Here is a 19,047-nt window from a genome sequence, read left to right on the forward strand (position 1 = left end):
ATATCTTAGTCAGGGTGACTAATTGGCAATAAAAAGCAATATTAAAATAAGTAGTTGTCATCTAATATTGATTTTTCTTTATGGCCGATATCGATATCTTGGGAGAGCAGGATGACCAATGGGTGATATAAAGATAATATTAAAATAAGTAGATGTAAACTGATATTGATTTTTTTTTTAATGGCCTATACCGATATCTTAGAGAGCAGGGTTACCAGTTGGTGATAAAGTCAATATTAAAATAAGTAGTTGTCAACCAATATTGTTTTTTTTTATACATTTTCTGAAATAAAGTCAAGGTAACAATAATTTTAGTTTACAGTACACAGTGACACATGACCAAGTGGCAAACTGTATATAGTGCAGAATATAGGTTTATAGGAATAAGTTTTTTTCCCCTCCAAATTCCATTTTTCCATTAAAATTTTTCTGCTTTCAGTTAATTTCTGTTTTAATTTTTCTAGACTCCGTTTTAATGGTTAAATTAAATTTTATTAATCAAAAAGCATGTGTAATTAATTAAAATCATGGAACTTACACAATTTAACAGCATTTTATTACATTTTAACAAAAAATAAATTGTAAGTCCCTGTGAAATGTTTAATTTTTCTGTATTCCATTTTAATGGTTTCATTAAAGGCGCTATATAAATTAAACTTATTATTATTATTATTATTATTATTATTATTATTAAATTGTCATAATCAAAAGCATCTCTAATTAATTGATTTTATAAAAATATATGTATTATTATTTTTATTTATTTCTCATTTTTTCTCATACTGTATTGTGCATTTACATTTTTCTGCTAAATAAATGCAGGTAACTAAATTTCTGGTAAATATTTGTTATAAAAATCATGTTTTAATAATCATTTTATTATTAGGAGTAATAAGTAATATATTTCTGTCACAGTTTCTTCAAGTTAACCCAAACTTTTATTTTGACTGGTTGCTGTGAAGACATTTAAGTTTCTGTTTGTATATGATATGATCATAGTTCTTCTCAAAAGAATCTGTAAAATATTCATGAAGTGACTTTTAGAACAGCTCTAGAGATTATGTTCATGCACTCATAATTAAAATATCTGCTGCCAAAATAAAAAACTGATTCCGACATTAATCAGCCAAACTTATAGGCCGATGCTGATAATTTAAAAGGGTCAAATATCAGCCAATATATCACCCTAGTGATGTATGTGTTGATGTCTGTCAAAATTACAAATAAAATGTTCTCTATAAAAGATATTAAAATTCGATGCAAGCTTAATTCTCAGGTAGATTTCTTGTTCTAAAGACATTTGATTATTTCTGCTAGAAAACAGGTGTGGCTGAACCCAGTATTTTCAGGGGTGTTATGTACATGAAATGTGTGGCTAAGCAGTCCTTTGCTCCACTGTGGTCTTGATTTATCTTTCACAATTTCAGGTCAAGACTATATTTTCTGTGCTATTCTAAGCACTTTACAAAAATCAAATCTCAGAGCAATATATAATATGGCTGCATTTTATGTACGGTCTGTATTTGAGCTGATAAATTAGCTCTTTCAGCCTGCAGCCTGTTTTCAGTCATTGCAGGTTAAAAACGATGTTGAAATCACTCTTAACAAGTGATTCATTTTTGACTTTCATTTGAAAGCCCACTTTACATAATGTAGTTTTAGAAGACTTACTGAAGAAATGAAATCATGTACATTAAAAAAGGAAGAAAATTTGATGAGAGCTAGTTAAAAAAAAATCATGTATTTTGGAAAACATAACTTTACACCTTAAGCTTTGAGTGGATATCAGTGAATTTGTTAAACATTTTGAATTAGCTTTAATTTTTTATTTATTTAATTTTTTAGCAATTTTATGTGCTTATGTTTTTTTATTAGTTTAGTTTTTTAAATTCTGTATAGCTTTAATTCATTTTAGTTTTACTAATTTTAATATTTAACCATATTTAAGTTGTGTTTTCATTTTTTGTTTTTTTTATATTTATTAATATTTTATTTTATCTTTATTTCAGTTACAAAAATTGTGTGTAATAGTTTTAGTTTCACTTAAAGTTATCGATAACAACACTGATAAAACCTTATTTTTGATGACAATGGTGGATGATAAGTTACTACAGTTTTATTCATTGTAAAAATCACATTTTTGTCTGTGACATTAGATAGTGAAGTATGAAGTATTTTTAATTCATATGAAAATTATGTTTGGATAAACTCCATTTATTGCAATGTAATTGCCAGAAGAATGACAAATACATAATACTTAACCAATAATGTAAATGACTAATATATTATCTATGTTGTGAGAAAAAGATCTGCCTGAAGCAGAATCAAGAGAATCTCCTGTTTCGTCTTTCCTCTCTAGACTCGCTGCAGGCTCAGCTGATCATCATGGGTGTGATCCCAACACTGGTCAGACTGCTGGGAGTTCATTCTCAAAACACCGCGCTCACAGAGATGTGCCTCATTGCCTTTGGCAACCTGGCAGAGCTTGGTGAGTTACCGATTCGATTCAGTCACACTGCCTGCTACATAATATCCAGATTTTCATATATTAAAATACATATTGGATAAAGCGAACACGTCTCTTTTGCCTGATCCTCAAACAGAGTCCAGTAAGGAGCAGTTCGCCTCTACTAATATTGCCGAGGAGCTGGTTCGACTCTTCCGTAAGCAGGTGGAGCATGAGAAGAGGGAGATGATCTTCGAGGTGTTGGCACCACTCGCTGAGAACGGTGAGAATCATTGTGTTCGGCGTTCAGTAATGATTTTTGAGCGTGGTACCAGGTTCATTTCATGTTTTTTTTATGCAAATGGTGTTATTTGTTCTGTTTGCATATTTTAAATACATTGCAAATAACGGAGAAAAAAAAAACCTTCATAATGTGTATTTTATAAATAACAAAAACTTTGAATGCGATTAATCATTTGACAGCTCTAATATATATAAAATGATTAATCGCATTCAAAGTTTTTGTTAACATAATATGAGTGTGTACTGTTCATTTGTTATGTATATATAAATACACACATACAGCATACATTTTGACAATATTTACATGTATGTACATTTATATATTTATATTATATTTATATTATATATAAATATATTTAATATATAAACATAACATATTTTCTTAAATGTGTACATGCATGTGTTTGTATTTACAGTATATATAAACATTATAAATATACACCGACCGTACACACTCATATATTATGTTAACAAAAACTTTTATTTTGAATGTGATTAATCACGATTAAATGTTTGACAGCACTGATATATATACACACACACACACACACACACACACACACATATATATATATATAATATATATATATATATATATATATATATATAATTATATCTATTAAAAAAAACTAGACTAATGAAATGTTGCTTTGGCAACTTGCTGAAATTAGATATTTTTTTCATATTTTATCTGATTTCAGTTAATGTTTATTCTATTTCACGTATGAAAATTTTTGTTATGGTTCTCAGTTTACTATAAGTAATAGAATAACAACATAACTATATTCACCTAAAACAAGTCTTATTTTATTTAAACTTTTCTTTTTTAGATGCATTGCAAAAAAAAAAAAAAAAAAACACTTTGTAATGAGTATCGTTGTCTAGTTTTTGAACAAATTTTTATATATATATATATATATATATATATATATATATATATATATATATATATATCTCACACTATTGACAACTTTTTTTTGCATGAAATTCAAATAAAGCACTTTAATTATAGCAAGATCTACATAAAATAGGTACAATAACACAATCTTTTAATAAAATTTAATAAAAAGGAACTAAAAATAATAAAATGAAATTAAAAAAAGTAATACTAAAATTAATACTATAGATAGATAGATAGATAGATAGATAGATAGATAGATAGATAGATGAATTTTATAAAAACTTTGAAAACTAAAAAAAAAGATTATCCATAGTCAAGGCTGTAGTTAGACTAATGTAATTATAATGTAATAATGTAACATTGAACAGAATAATATAGCATAGATATTTATTTTATCATATTTTGTTGGGCTTTGAAATTGATGCAAGAAACCATCGGCCAGTGCTGATGAGTTCAGAATGGCCAAAAACTGAACCTGTATTTAGGAAATACTATATAACGACTTAAAATGAATGGTATTCATATAGTACCACGTCACTGTATCTGACAGTATATGTCACTGTGTCACTGTATATGTTTGTAAGGAGTTTCTTTTGTATTTATTTTGTTAATTCACCGTTGATGGATGTCTGTTCTGTAATTTTCATAATGCATCAAAACAGCGCAGGTTAAGCTTTCAGTTTTGTCGTGCTGCTTTTGCTCCCAGCATGAGTTGAGGGTCTGTAGACACTGATCAAGATTGATTAAGGATATTGATGTTGGAGTCACTTGGGCGGCAGCGTTCAGCAGCTCAAAGGCTTTTCTTCCCAGCTGTGAGCGTGGTGTGTTACTTATATAGAAAGTCAAACTCCGCCACCTGTTGTGGTTAGAAACAAGACACTTCATGAAATGAATGCATGCGTTTGCAGCTGTGTTTTGGCTCAGAAAGCTTGAGCATGAGCCAACACAATTTCACGCTCAAATATTACATTTAGGAATCACCAGTTTACTATTTTTTCATGTAAGCTGGAACATCAAAACTGGCCAAGCCACAGAGAGCGAAATCTCTCTCAATGTAAAATCTGGCTTTTCTGATGGTGAAAATGTCACAAAATGCATTTTTAAGACGCTGGCTATCGCCTGCGGTTGAGTCACGGCAGAGAAAGCTACAATTACGCAGATGTGTGAGAGTTCTCGGCTTCTTCTTTGTTTGGATAATAAGTGTTATCACTGCACAATGGCAGTTTCCTCAGAAGAGGACTCTGGGGTCTGTTCACAGCTGCGGTCTGGACTTGCTTATTTGAAGGCAGATCCTCCTGCCGCGGTCAGCTGCTCTGTGTGTCTGCGAGCGCGTCTGAGGATTTGAAGCGACATTGAAATGTGTGCCAGAAAGAAAGCTGGGTGTGAAAGAGAGCCAGTGTGTGTTTAGATGGTTGTTGAATTTTAGTTGAATATTTAGTAATGTTTTTGTCATTTTTATTAGTTTAGCATTTTTGTGTACTGTAGTTATTTTTATATATATTTATGTAAATTTTAGTTCATCAAGATAAACTAAATGAAAATGTGAAATGCCAAACCAACTATCTGAAATATTTTTTTTTTTTCCAGATTTTATTTTATTTTAGTTAACATTTATTTCAAGTAACGAAAATGTTTTTTTTTTATGGTTTTAGTTTTAGTTAACTAAAATAACACTGATTCTTCTAATACAAGTCTTTTATTATTTTCTTAATTTTTTCTTAATCTAAAGTTTTAATAAGTTGTTGTGTTTTTCACATTTTTATTAGCTATTGCGTTGTTTTTTAAATGTATCTATATAGTTTTTTTAAATATATTTTTAGTATATTATATATATATATATATATATATTATTATATATATATTATATATATATATATATATATATATATATATATATATATTTATTTATTTATTTATTTATTTATTTCAGTACATCAAGATATAGTAAACTAAATGAAAATGTGAAATGTTGCTTTGGCAACTAGTTGAAATAAAATTTTCAATTTTTTAATTTTAGTTAATGTTAATTTCAAGTAGCAATTTTTACAATTTATTTTTTTTGTTAACGATAATAGCCCTGATTCTCTTAAAACAAGTCTTATTTCTCTTAAAACAAGTCTTATTATGTTCTTATTTTTTTATTTTATTTTTACAAATAAATTGATTAAATCTAAAGTTTTAATAATTTTGTTGTGTTTTTCACATTTTTATTAGCGATTGCGTTTTTTAAATGTATCTGTACAGTTTTATTTTTTTTATATTTTTATTTTTAATTTCAGTACATCAAGATACAGTAAACTAAATGAAAATGTGAAATGTTGCTTTGCCAACTAGTTGAAATAAAATGTTAATTTTTTAAATTTCAGTTAATGTTAATTTCAAGTATCAATTTTTAAAAAAAAATTTGTTCACTATAATAGCCCTGATTCTCTTAAAACAAGTCTTATTATTTTTTTAATTTTTATTTTTACAAATAAATTGATTAAATCTAAAGTTGTAATAATTTTGTTGTGTTTTTCACATTTTTATTAGCGATTGCGTTTTTAAATGTATCTATACAGTTTTATTTTTTAAAATATTTTTATTTTTAATTTCAGTACATCAAGATACAGTAAACTAAATGAAAATGTAAAATGTTGCTTTGGCAACTAGTTGAAATAAAATGTTATTTTTTTTTATTTCAGTTAATGTTAATTTCAAGTAGCAATTTTTAAAATGTTTTTTTTTGTTCACTATAATAGCCCTGATTCTCTTAAAACAAGTATTATTGTTTTGTTGCAATTTTCTTAATTTTCCCCCAGTATTTTATTCCATATTCAGATTATTTCACTTGTTTTATTTTTAAATAAACAAGCATGGATTTATTCTAATCTAATTTATTCAAATCTAATCTTTTTTAACAGCCATTTTTGCAGTGTACTGTATGAGTGAAATGTAGTATAAAATGTATAGAAAAGTTGCAATTCTAGTATGTTTATGTAAAAGCAGCGGGAGAGCGAGAGCAGACGTGGGAGATGGAAAGCCGACAGCATCGAGAGCATGTGTGAAAGCACCACTTTGGTTGTTAGCATTCAGCAGACAGCGCCGCTATCCCATACTGCCAGTCTCCAAGACAACGGCCTATTTAGAGCCACTACACTGCACTACAGGCGAAGCTCTGCCAGTCACGTGGGCCGCAGGAAGAGCAGCTTTGTGTGTGTGAGTGATATAGAGGGGAAAGGGTGAGCTGTGCTGTACCTGAACACTGCAGGCATTTCATAACCAGCCAAATGCGTAGTGAGACGGCCATGTGTCTGCAACAGTCTGACCTCAGACATCCATCCGTGCAGGATTTTCCCTTTTGGTTGTTGTGTCATTCACTGACACTGTATGAATCGTCAGTATTTGGTCAGTTGGATTGTTATCCTGCATTTTTGGGAATCATGCAAATTGCATTTGTTTATATCTTAGAAATTGTGTCATAGTGTAACGTCTGTTGCATCACTTGTCTGGTTTAGTCTTTTTGGGTCAGAGAGTTATGTTATTCAGTCTGTTATGTATTTGAATGAAAAAAAAAAAAACATGCATTAAAAAGCACTAAAGTTTGATCTGGGTCTAGGTTTATGGTCTGACATGTTTTTTTTTTAGTGGCTGATGCCAATTTCTAACAAAAAGGGTTGTCAGTATAAAGCTAAACAATGCAAAATAATGATTGCTAAAATTAAACCTTTTATCTCATTTATTTTATTTATTATAAACTGAAAAAGATTATCCATAGATTATTCATTAGGCTAATGCAATGCCTGTATGTAAAAAATATCATTCTGTGATTGCAAGTAAGATCAGATGCACACAAAATAGCAAAAATCAATTATAATTATTTTGTTTTTTAATTTTATTAGACACAGATTATCTATAGACAAGACTGTTGTTAGGCTAATGCAAATCTGATATGTAAATAATATAATTTAATGATAGCAAATAAGATCATATGTACACAAAACTGCTAAAATCAATATTTTATTTTTAGCATCAATCAATATTTTAGTTTATTTTATAAAAACATTGAAAACTGAGAAAGATTCCCCATAGACAAGGCTCTTGTTAGTCTAATGCAATTCAGATGTATAAATAATATCATTTAATTGTAGAAAATAAGATTATTTGTTTAAAAAATTGCAAAAATCATTTTTTTTATTTGTTTTATTTTACAAAAACATTAAAAACTGTAAAAGACTTTCTATAGAGAAGGCTGTTGTTAATGTAATGCTGATATATAAATAATATAATTTAATAATAGCAATTAAGAAAAAAATTGATAGTCAACCTAAATTTGATTATATTTTATTATAAAATATTGAATACTGAAAAAGATTAACCATAGACAAGACTGACAATGTAATGCTTATTTATAAATAATATAATATTTATATTATAATATTAATGATGGCAAAGAGTACACAAAACTGCTAAAAATCAAACAATATTTAGATTCTTTTTAATTTATGCTTTATTTTACAAAAACATTAAAAACCGTAAAAGACTTTATATAGACAAGGCTGTCGTTAGAGTAATGTAATGCTGATATATAAATAATATAATTTAATAATAGCAAATAAGATCATATGTACACAAAACTGCTAAAATCAAACAATATTTTAGTTTATTTTAACTCTCGTTAGTCTAATGCAATTCAGATGTAAAATAATATCATTTAATGGTAGCAAATAAGATTATTTGTTTAAAAAATTGCTAAAATCAAAAAGACTATCCATAGACAAGGCTGTTGTTAAACTAATGTTATGCTGATACATAACTAATATAATTAAATGGTGATAAATAAGATCAGATGCACACAAAAAAGCTGTAATCAGACTTTTATTTTATTTCATAAAAACACTGAAAGCTGAAAAAGATTATACACATACAAGGCTGTTGTTAGACTTTAAAATTAATACAAGAAACTGCTGGCAAATGCTGATAAGCTCAAATCGACCAATCATTGATCAGTCACAAAAATGGACTGAAATAAATGCTGCAATAAATTCAGCATTTCTCTACTTCATTGTACTTCAATCCAACATTACAGCCTGGTTTTGGTCCAACAGGTTTAGCTTTGGTTTCTGTGGTTTAGTTCAGCCTGGATCTGAGCCGAGTTTTGTTTTGGGTGTCTGATATTTAGTCTGTGTCTGATCTCGACTGTAACTCTGAGGTGCAGCACTAGGGTTTTAATATGGGTTGTGAAAGCCCTGTTAGACATGAAGGTGTCTGTGAAGCTTCAGATATAATAGTATGTGTCTTGTGTCTCTCTCTCTCTGTCAGATGTGATCAAGCTTCAGCTGGTGGATGCTGGTCTGGTGGAGTGTCTGCTGGAGGTCGTGGCTCAGACGGTGGACAGCGACAGGGACGAGGACGTGGCTCAGCTCAAGACGGCCTCAGACCTCATGGTCCTTCTGCTGTTGGGAGGTACAGGACCTAACCTCTGACAGAACTCAAACAACCCTTAAATAAATGCCTTGAAAGAACAATATATGTGCATGCAACAATAATGCACTTTACGTGTAATCTCCTCTGTGTGAATAAAGCAAACAGGACCTTATAAAACATAATGACATAATGTCAAGCTATGACTCATACGGTGTGTTTAATTAATGAAGTGTGCTATTCCTGTGAACATGCATCATTTAATTCAGTTTCCCAGCAGTTATGTAAGCTAGCTAAATAGGGATGCAACTCCATTTACCTTGAGAAGGAAAGGCTGGAGTGAAGCGATATCAGTATTAAACACTAGCTGAAAGAGTTGTGGGGCAGTAAAATGACTATCACTGAATGAATTCTGCAGGTTGGAAAACTTCATCCTCTAATACTGTTTAGTTCAAAAGTTTGTAGTCGGTAAGATTTTTAAAATGTTTTTTTTAATGCTCAACAAGGCTGCATTTATTTGTTCCAAAATGCAGTGAATACAGTAATATTATTACAATTTTAAAATAACTGTTTTCTATTTTGATATATTTTAAAATGTAATTTATTTCTTCGATGAAATGCTGAATATTCAGCATCATTGCTCCAGTCTTCAGTGTCACATGATCCTTCAGAAATCATTCTAATGTGCTGATTGGATGCTAAAGTAACAAGAGTTTTGCATTGTAATATTTTTGTGTAAACCCTACCAATGTATTTTTATTTATTTTTTGATTCTTTGATGAACATGAAGTTCGAAAGAACAGAATAAAAAAAAAATTGCATTATAAATATCTTTACTCTTACTTGTAATCAAAGAGTATACAAAAAGAGTATTTTTACATTGCGTCATTACAAACATGATAATCGTCTAGTTTGCAGTTTGCATTTCTGTCAGCTCTTCATTTGCTTTCTGGTTCCCATTCAATATCACATGTATTAGTAATAACGCTCTACAAAGGCATCTGAATAAAGAAAAAATGGCTTAAATGGGCTTCAAAAGATTTTCACACTCCATTTTCTCTGAATCTGAGCATAGTTGAACTATCTGACTTCTGCAGATCATAGTCTGAAAAAAACCCTGATTTCACTCGTAACTCAAAAGGTGACAAAATGTGTAGTTAATGCGTTTTGCCTTTTGTAGTGTGGCATAAGATCACTGCACTTTCTGCTGAATACAACAGCCAAAACCAGCCGTGCTGGATCATTGAGTAGTTTGGATTAATATAGCTCTAGTTATCTTTATAGTTATTGCTCTTAGTGTGAACGGCCTTAAAGGCCATATAATATCTTGTCATATTGATGTATTTGTGTTGTGTTTTTTGTGTTGTGTGTTTTGTTTTAGTTTAGTTGAGTCTGTGGAGGATGTTTGAGGGGGGTAAAGGCAGCGTGTTTCAGAGGGTCCTCTCATGGGTGCCCTCCAACAACCACCAGCTCCAGCTAGCAGGAGCGCTCGCCATCGCTAACTTTGCCCGCAATGGTAAGACATCAGCAGTGCTGGGGAAAGTTACTTTTAAAAGTAATGCATTTCAATGTTGCGTTACTTTTTCTCATCTGAGCTGGGCTTGCTTGTTTGTTTTTGTTTGGGAGAGTTATGTTTTTGGGTGATGAATTTCATTTTTGTGGTAATTTTGAATGAATAAGCCTCAGGCTGAAGGAAATGTAAATTCACGTCTGTACAGTAGAGGGGCGCAGCTCAAACATACCTTTCAGCTGTGGATTACATGAAGAATAGGATGCAAGAGAAGAAAGTTCAACACTCTTCAGCAATAAAAAAAAAAAAGAAACAAACATTAGCTTTATCTAAAATCATGTTTGCTTATTAGTATGGTCGAATTGGATCATCGAAGGTCAGCAGCAAATAAAATGGGATTAAATACATTATACATAAAGGATATTTGTGCTATTTAACATATTTCTTTATTGTAGGTTTGCATCATAATCTGAGTTTCCATTTTACTGTTTTTATTCATTTTGAGCAAAACTGAATCTGTTTTTTGTGCAAGTGAGATGAGTAAATGCATGTTCACATTTAATCTAGAATAATCATGTTCACACAGCGCACACAACGCATCTGCACTCACTCCTGATTTCTCTCAACATGGACACCAGAGAGCTGTCAGTCAATAAATCGGAAAATAAAGTAACTGGCATTACCTATTTAAAAAAGTAACTCAGATATCTTTTTGTAAGTTAAAAAGTGATGCATTACATCAGTCCTGCAGCTGCAAGATCATGACGATCACTGTGTTGTTGAGAGAGTAAATAAGTGCTTTTTCGTCTACAGATGGGAACTGCATTCACATGGTAGACACTGGTATCGTACAGAAGCTTCTCGAGCTGTTAGACAGACATGTTGAAGAGGGGAACGTGACGGTGCAGCACGCCGCCCTCAGTGCTCTGAGGAACCTCGCCATCCCGGGTCAGTCTCAAAGTCTGCTCCATCACTGAATGATTCACTCACCTGTGCATGAGTGTCTTAAAACGAAAGCTGCTCCATCTTCTTCTCTCTTCTCCAGTGGTCAACAAATCTAAGATGCTCTTGGCTGGTGTGTCGGATATAGTGCTGAAGTTCCTCAAATCTGAGATGCCTCCAGTCCAGTTCAAGCTTCTGGGAACATTACGGATGCTCATCGACACACAGGGTATTTATTAACAGCAAACGTTTCGGAAGACAAAAGCACTATCTGTAGATATTCGCGGCCCAGAATCGTGACATTGGTTGAGCTGGTGTTGCTGTGTGGACTGGTTGTGATGCTCAAACTAAATTTAGCATTAAAATGAAACACTTACCTATAATATTAAAGGGGTCATATGACGTTGCTAAAAATAACATTATTTTGTGTATTTGGTGCAATGCAATGTGTTTATGTGGTTTAAGGTTCAAAAAACACATTATTTTCCATATAATGTTGATTATTGTTTCTCCTCTATGCCCCGCCTTTCTGAAACGTGTGGTGTGCTCTGATTAGCCAGCTATCCAGCGCTTGTGATTGGCCGATTGCCTCAAGCATGTGACGGAAAAATAAATAGAAAGATTCGTTCACAATCCGGACATCACTAGACGAGACAAAACAAATAAAAACCCATTACAAACGAGGCATTTGTTGCATCCAGTGAATAACATAATTACTGATTATAATGACTTATACTGTATTTTTACGCGTTGCGTTGCATATCGTGCTGCGTAAACATAAAACCATGTCTGCATCTGTGATCGGAGAAAAAACAAACAACAAGCACTACTCTACACTGCTCAAAACTCGCACTTGAATCATCATTGGCAAATTATTTAAATATAATAAACATACATACAGGCTGTGAGTCAGAAGCGGCAGTCAAACCTTGCAAAGTTTGAATTGCCCAGCTTTATAGAAACAGCTGTTGTGCCACAGACGCATTGCAGGCTACTGGTTCAGGAAATAGTCCTCCATAAAATGCACTGCACACATCTGAATATTTGGGTTGAACTGTTCTGGAACAGTGTATAAATAAATCCTTAACCACAGATTTCTAGTTGTGTCCTCTTTTGGAAGGCCAAACAAAGTAGTTTCGCTTTTATATGGAAACACACAGCGTCTCCACAACATGGCAGTAGCGGCAACAGAGAGAATAAAAGTTATGCCTTCTTTCTGTGTGTGAACATTTGGGCGGTGTTATGCAAATCTTCCCACACAGTGACGTAGAGATGTGGGGGCGTGTTTAAACAAGACGTTTTAGGGGGGCGTGGACAAGTCTTAACTTTTATAAAGAACATCTCTTTGGATTTGAGACTTTAGTCTTTGCAGCTTTACAGATCTTCTTTATTCACCAAGAGCTTGTAACACTCCAAAGAGAAAGGAAATATAAAGAAATGTAAAAAAAAATGCATGACTTGATGCTTGAAGTTCTCTTTTCTGTATTAAAGGGGTCATGAAATGCCTTTTTTTTTTTCACAATATTGGATTTTTGCCGATATCCAATATGCCGATATTTTTCAACTCATTTTGGCCGATACCGATATATTTCCTTTTGTTTGGAAACAACACCAGGTCTCTCCTGTGCAGAAGTAATAAACAAAATATGTTTCATTTTGGTTATTTTTTAACAGGAACTTATTTGTTAGAATTAAATAAACATTAATGAAGTACACTGAAGCTTTGAAAATGACTATAAATAAACTCTATATCAATCGCTGCATTTTTCCCCCCAGAAAGATGCAGTGTTAACCATAACATTTTATTTTATACACTTTGATTAAAGAACTAAAATTGTTCTATAAAACTAAAACTGAACTAAAAGCAAAGCTAAATTGAACTAGATAATAAAACAATGCACATAAAATTATTCAAATTTAAACTAACATTGAACACTGAAAGTATAAAAATAAAAGCTAATTCTCAATTAATATTAAAGTATATAAATAAAAAATAAAATAACACTGACGTAATTCTAGCTTCAGACGTGTATGTCTGCTAAAGGTTGGCACGTCGATGACGTCAAACTAACAGACATGAGCTAAAAGCCACAAAACAGTTGTTTATTCTATGGGTTTTTCATTGAAATTGATAAGCTTATAAGTCCTTTTATGTTTTACAGCTGTTTAGCTGTGTCAGACACAGCATGTGTGATTTAAACTAAGGTTCAGGCCCGTCCCAGCTGCTGCCACACAGCAGTCAGTCTCTGATATTAAGAGAGCGGGGGATCGATGGCACTCTGTCATTTAGTAACTATGGATCTGCAGACGAGGGCTCCACCACGGACGACTTGGCATTGTCTTTCATTGGCAGCAGCCCAGTCGCGTTAGCTCTCAGTGACAGCTTGGGTTTAAAATGAATATTCCTGGGCAAATATAACTTGAGCTGTATCGACAGCATCTGAGACACGCAGCCAAATACCACAGAAAATACAACATTAAACACGCAGCAGAATCGTGCATCTTTCATAATGTATTGAAGCCGGAAAAATGCACTTCCACAATTTTGAGGCGGAAAAATCGCACAGTTTTTCTGATTAAAAACAGTTTGATATTTGAAGAATTTTTAAAGCTAAGATATTAAATAAAATTATGAAACTAATTATTTTTGTTTAATAATATTAAACAAAATTATTACATGCACTGTAATATTCAACAGTATTTTAAAATAGAAAAAAAATATATAAATGAACTAATGTGTTGTAACGTGCTTGTGTTGGGTCGATTATGTTTAGCGCTGTGTGTGTGTGTGTGTGTGGTGCTTGTGTTGGGTCGATTATGTCTGGCACACAAACGCAAAGCTGGTGGAGCGTTTGGTGGAGTGGTGTGAAGCGAAAGACCACGCCGGAGTGATGGGAGAGTCCAACCGCCTGCTGTCCGCTCTCATCCGACACAGCAAGTCAAAGGTCTCTTCATTCTCTCTCTCAGGGCCTTATGATTTCTGTGATGCGGAAGAAAGGACGGAATGGTGGAATCCAGTCATTAAAATGGAATTTGTTGTGAGGAGGTAAGGATGGATTGGTGGAATAATGTGTTTGTGCACATCAAATCACAATATGGACTAGTGTCTGTGAATATTAAACCACAAAAAGACTATTTAAATATGAATCCTGCATATGAATGAATGGCACAGATGAGTAATTACGGTTTTATTTTTTAGAAAAACTACCGTCATACAGAATACACACAGATACAAAATACATGTTTGGTTTAACTCGAAATTGTGACAGAAATATATTACTGTTGTACAGTAGAATTATCATTGCAATAATAATAATTAAAGTATTATTAAAATTTTATTTTTAAGGAATAATCTCACAGTTTTTTATCCATGTTTTATATTTATTTTTTTATTAAAAATTATTATTAATTTAATTAGTTATTTATTCATTTGATTTGATTTGTTTAGTAAGGTTTGTTTTTTTTAATTTTTTTTTTTTTGTTTATTTTTATTTAATTAATTAAAACGGAATCCAGAAGCCAGAACAATTAAAACAGAGAAAACTTTTGTTAAACTTTTGATAAATTGTTCTTAAAATTTTTTGTTATATTTTTTTTATGTTTTTATTTAATTTGTATTGGTTTTTTGATTTTAAATAATTTGAAATGCTTTTTGGTTACTAAAATTTAATTTAACCATTAAAACGGAGTCCAGAAAAATTAAAAAAATAATTAATAAACAGTTTGGAAAAAATAAAACCGAGTTAATAAGGCACTACTCATTTGAGTGATGCTTTAGTGATGGTGCAGCACTTTGACTACACGTGCATCATCTCACAGCATGTCAGAACCAGGCATGACATGACTGAGCAGCAACCAGAAAACCCATCCTTACCAAGTAAAACTTCTGTTATGCTAACCAGACAAATGTCTAGCATGTCTGTTACCAAAGATCTGGTGTAGAAACTATTTTTCACTGATAAGGAACAACATGTAACATGTTGAAGTAAGCATGAAATTTTTAAGTAGAATGAGTATGTTATTGTTAAATGTATTACAGTAATTTTTGTTTTATTTACAACTTTCAATCTTTTTTGGACTGCATGTTCTGGTTGTATTGTTTCGTGCTGTGGAGGAATTATTTTATTGCAGCTGATCTTCCGTCACAGATTCACATCCTCTGGAAGGTTCTGACTGCTTTTGTCTTTCTGAATAGGATGTGGTCCAAACAGTTATACAAGGTGGAGGTGTTAAGCACTTGGTAACCATGGCGACGAGTGAACACATGATCATGCAGAATGAAGCGCTGGTGGCCTTGGGTCTCATAGCGGCACTAAATCTGGGTAAAAATCAAAGATTACTGTGTGTTAGGGTGAATTCAGGTAAACTCCACTTGCCACTGAGATAACCGGGAAAAAAAATCTCCCAACAATCCTGAATTAACTCTACATGTATCTTTAATATGATGTTGACAGACCTGAATTCAAGTAAATAATTATTTATATACTTTTATAGTATATATCCAGATTTTAAATTCGCTTTTATTTTTTATATTTTCAGTTTTCATTTTAATTTTGGTTTTTAGTCATTTTGTTATGTGCTTTTTTCGTTTCTATTTCATGTATTTTTATTTCCTTATTTCTTTTTAGTTTTAGTATTATTAGTACTTCAGCTTAAACTGATTTATTTAATAATGATAAAAATGTTAATAGTTTTAGTTAACTGTAATATCACTGGTAAAGTGGATCATTTTGTGTTTGAAATAAATAGCAAAAAGAATTCACCAATTTTTACCTGAATTTACCTTATTAGATCAGATTAAGTTTTTAATTTAGTGAGGTTGAAAGCCTAATTTAAATAAATTAACACAATTTGTAGTATTTAAGATTTATTTTATTAAAATGATTGTTTTGTAAAGATATTTGTACATCTATGCACAATTTATATGTCTTCCAAAACTAATTTGAATCATTTAAGCCTTTAGTGACATTACTTTTACATTTATGCAATTAGCAGAGACTTTTTTTTTAAAGCATCTTGCAAAAGAGAAACAAAACCAATTCATCAGAGCCAACAATACTCAGAATACACAATGCAAGGTTTTTAAACAACTAGATTAGAGGAGATTTTAGGTGTGTGTTTGTGTGTGTATAAGTGCATTGGTTTAAGCTGTTCAGAACTTTTAACCCAGTCACTTCATGGTTTTGATTTCAGATTGCGCAGAGAAGGACTTTGTCGCCGCTAATCTGGTGCAGGTTCTACACAAGCTACTGAAAGATGAGCACAGTGCACCGGAGATCAAATACAACTCCATGATTCTCATCTGCTCCATCATGGGATCAGGTGAGTCAGGAGAGCACAGAAATTTTGACCCTAAAGAAGCCTGAAACTGCACTGAAACCAGTGTTGTTATTGTTAAGGGACACCTACTAAGCCCCTTTTTTAAAAAGTTTGTAATATACGTTTCAACTGTCCCCAGAATGTGTCTGTGAAGTTTCAGCTCAAAATACCCCACGGATCATGTATTATATCATTTTGAAAATGCAGATTTTGAGAGCAAGCAGAAACGCGCTGTTTTCGTGCCTGTATCTTTAAATGCAAATGAGCTGCTGCTCCCTGCCCACTTTTCCACAATAGGGCTGTGCCTTTACAGCTCGTACCTCAAATACTCTGCCAAAAAAACATCTGTTTGGTTTTGATTATCATGTCTGTCGAGCTGAAATCATGCGTTTTAAAGCCGTATCAGTTTAAACTTCTGATTGAGTGTTTTCTGAGCGCACAGAAAGCGGCTGTGGGTACTAAACTAAGTTCTCTTTCATGTCTTAGAAAACATGGCGGTGTCAGTCAGCGGCCGTGGGCGGGGCCTAAACATTGTGATGTCACATTGCTCAGAGAATCAGAACTGCATTTCTAATGAGACTGATTTGGTTTAATGGGGGTTAAAAAATAAGGAGTGGGTGGATCTTTATCATTGTAGGGTGGTTTATGTCCAAACACCATGTAAAAGTGGATTTTGCATAATAGGTGCCCTTTAACAAACTGAAACTATTAAAAATCATTTTTGCTAATTTAAATAAAGATGAAATCAAATCTAAATATTCAGTAAAAAACCTAAATGAAAATTTGAATGGAAATGAAAGAAGTTGATGTAATTACATTACAAAACTGAAATAAAAATAAATTCAAGCTAAATATAAAAAACAAAAGTTATTGTTCATCAACTCATTGTTTTGTTTTTGAAATAATTGTTTTAATTTTGATATGTTTTTATTAATAATTTTTTGTTTTTATAAACCATTTATTGTTTGATATTTTAATATCCTTGCAAATACTGTTTAATATGCCGAACTACACTCGCATGAAACTGTTTCTTCATGTTGATTGTTTGTTTTGTTTGATTTTTTGTTTTGTGAATTTTTTGTCATTTCATTTAGGAGTGCAGAGCTTGGCCTTCATCGACGTGGTGTCCAGTCTGCGCTCACATGAGAACAAGACGGTGGCGCACCAGGCCTCTCTCACAGAGCAAAGGTTAACGGCGCAGAGCTAAAGGACTCTTCCACAGCATCTCCTCCCTGCCTGCTTCCCCTCACACACACATATCTCTCGTTGTCATGTGCCAAGCTGTTGTCCCCTCCGCGTTCCCTGCTACAGACTCTCAGAGCCCTCTGTTTGCCCCGCGCATGCAGAGACGCGTTACCCAAAGGCCGCCATACTTTGTAGACAGCCTTCTGCAATAGATTCATACCCGAACAGCAAAATATTTTTAAAAGACCATAGCTGTGATTAAAAAAAAAACAAAAAAACATGAAATTCACCTATAAAAGTTGAAAAAAAATAAATAGAACATGAATGTTGGCAGTGGAAATAGCGCAGTTGTGCTTTCATGACATGTAAAATCACACATACCTACCAACCGATGTGCATGTTTTTTTGTTTTGTTATTTTTAATCGTCCAGTTTGTTGGTGTATCTGTGTTCAGCTATTCAAGCCACGCCCATATGATATGCCCCGCCCCCTCTCCTTCTGCTTACTAATTTACATAGAAGAATAGAGATCAAATGTGTTTGTACTGTATAGGGCACCTCTGGACCAGCATGGATCTTTTCATATTTTGCCTCCTGGTCCTTGTGCCGCCCATAATCCATATCTACTGGAAAGAGCTAATTCCATAATCATTAGACTGTTGCGTTTACAAAAATCAGTGATTATTGTCATATAGAGAAGTAATATATCTTGATACCAAGGACTGAAGTTGTTGTACATGACGCCCTCGGATACGCGATTTTTATCATTTCAGGACCTCATCAAAAGAAGTGATGTCATTATAGTGTAGTTTTAATAACTTGAAAGGATAGTTCTCCCAAAAATAAATTCTGTCATTATTTATTCACCTTCATGTTGTTCCAAACCTTGTATGCGTTTTTTCCTGTAAGACTTACAAAAGGAGATATTTTGAAGAATGCTGGTTGCCAAACTGTTTCAGGTCCCATTGACTTTTGTCCATACTGTAGAAGTCATTGGGGCCGAAACGGTTTGGATACAAGCATTTGTGTTCCAGAGAAG

At 32.4% G+C, this 19,047-nt stretch overlaps 1 protein-coding gene across 1 annotated transcript in view; it reads left to right on the top strand.

The window, feature by feature from the left end:
- Positions 1-19,047, top strand: part of LOC109102477 (rap1 GTPase-GDP dissociation stimulator 1) — a 38,584-nt gene extending 19,537 nt beyond the window's left edge. The window contains 11 exon segments of the mRNA XM_042761127.1: positions 2,360-2,488; positions 2,604-2,729; positions 8,952-9,095; positions 10,435-10,569; positions 11,377-11,511; positions 11,609-11,769; positions 14,346-14,450; positions 15,701-15,827; positions 16,699-16,827; positions 16,964-16,969; positions 17,910-19,047. Of these exon segments, the coding sequence (XP_042617061.1) occupies positions 2,360-2,488; positions 2,604-2,729; positions 8,952-9,095; positions 10,435-10,569; positions 11,377-11,511; positions 11,609-11,769; positions 14,346-14,450; positions 15,701-15,827; positions 16,699-16,827; positions 16,964-16,969; positions 17,910-18,031 (1,319 nt within the window). The 3' untranslated portion in view covers positions 18,032-19,047.

Source organism: Cyprinus carpio, chromosome A7, assembly GCF_018340385.1.
Source record: "Cyprinus carpio isolate SPL01 chromosome A7, ASM1834038v1, whole genome shotgun sequence".
Classification (NCBI taxonomy): Eukaryota; Metazoa; Chordata; class Actinopteri; order Cypriniformes; family Cyprinidae; genus Cyprinus; species Cyprinus carpio.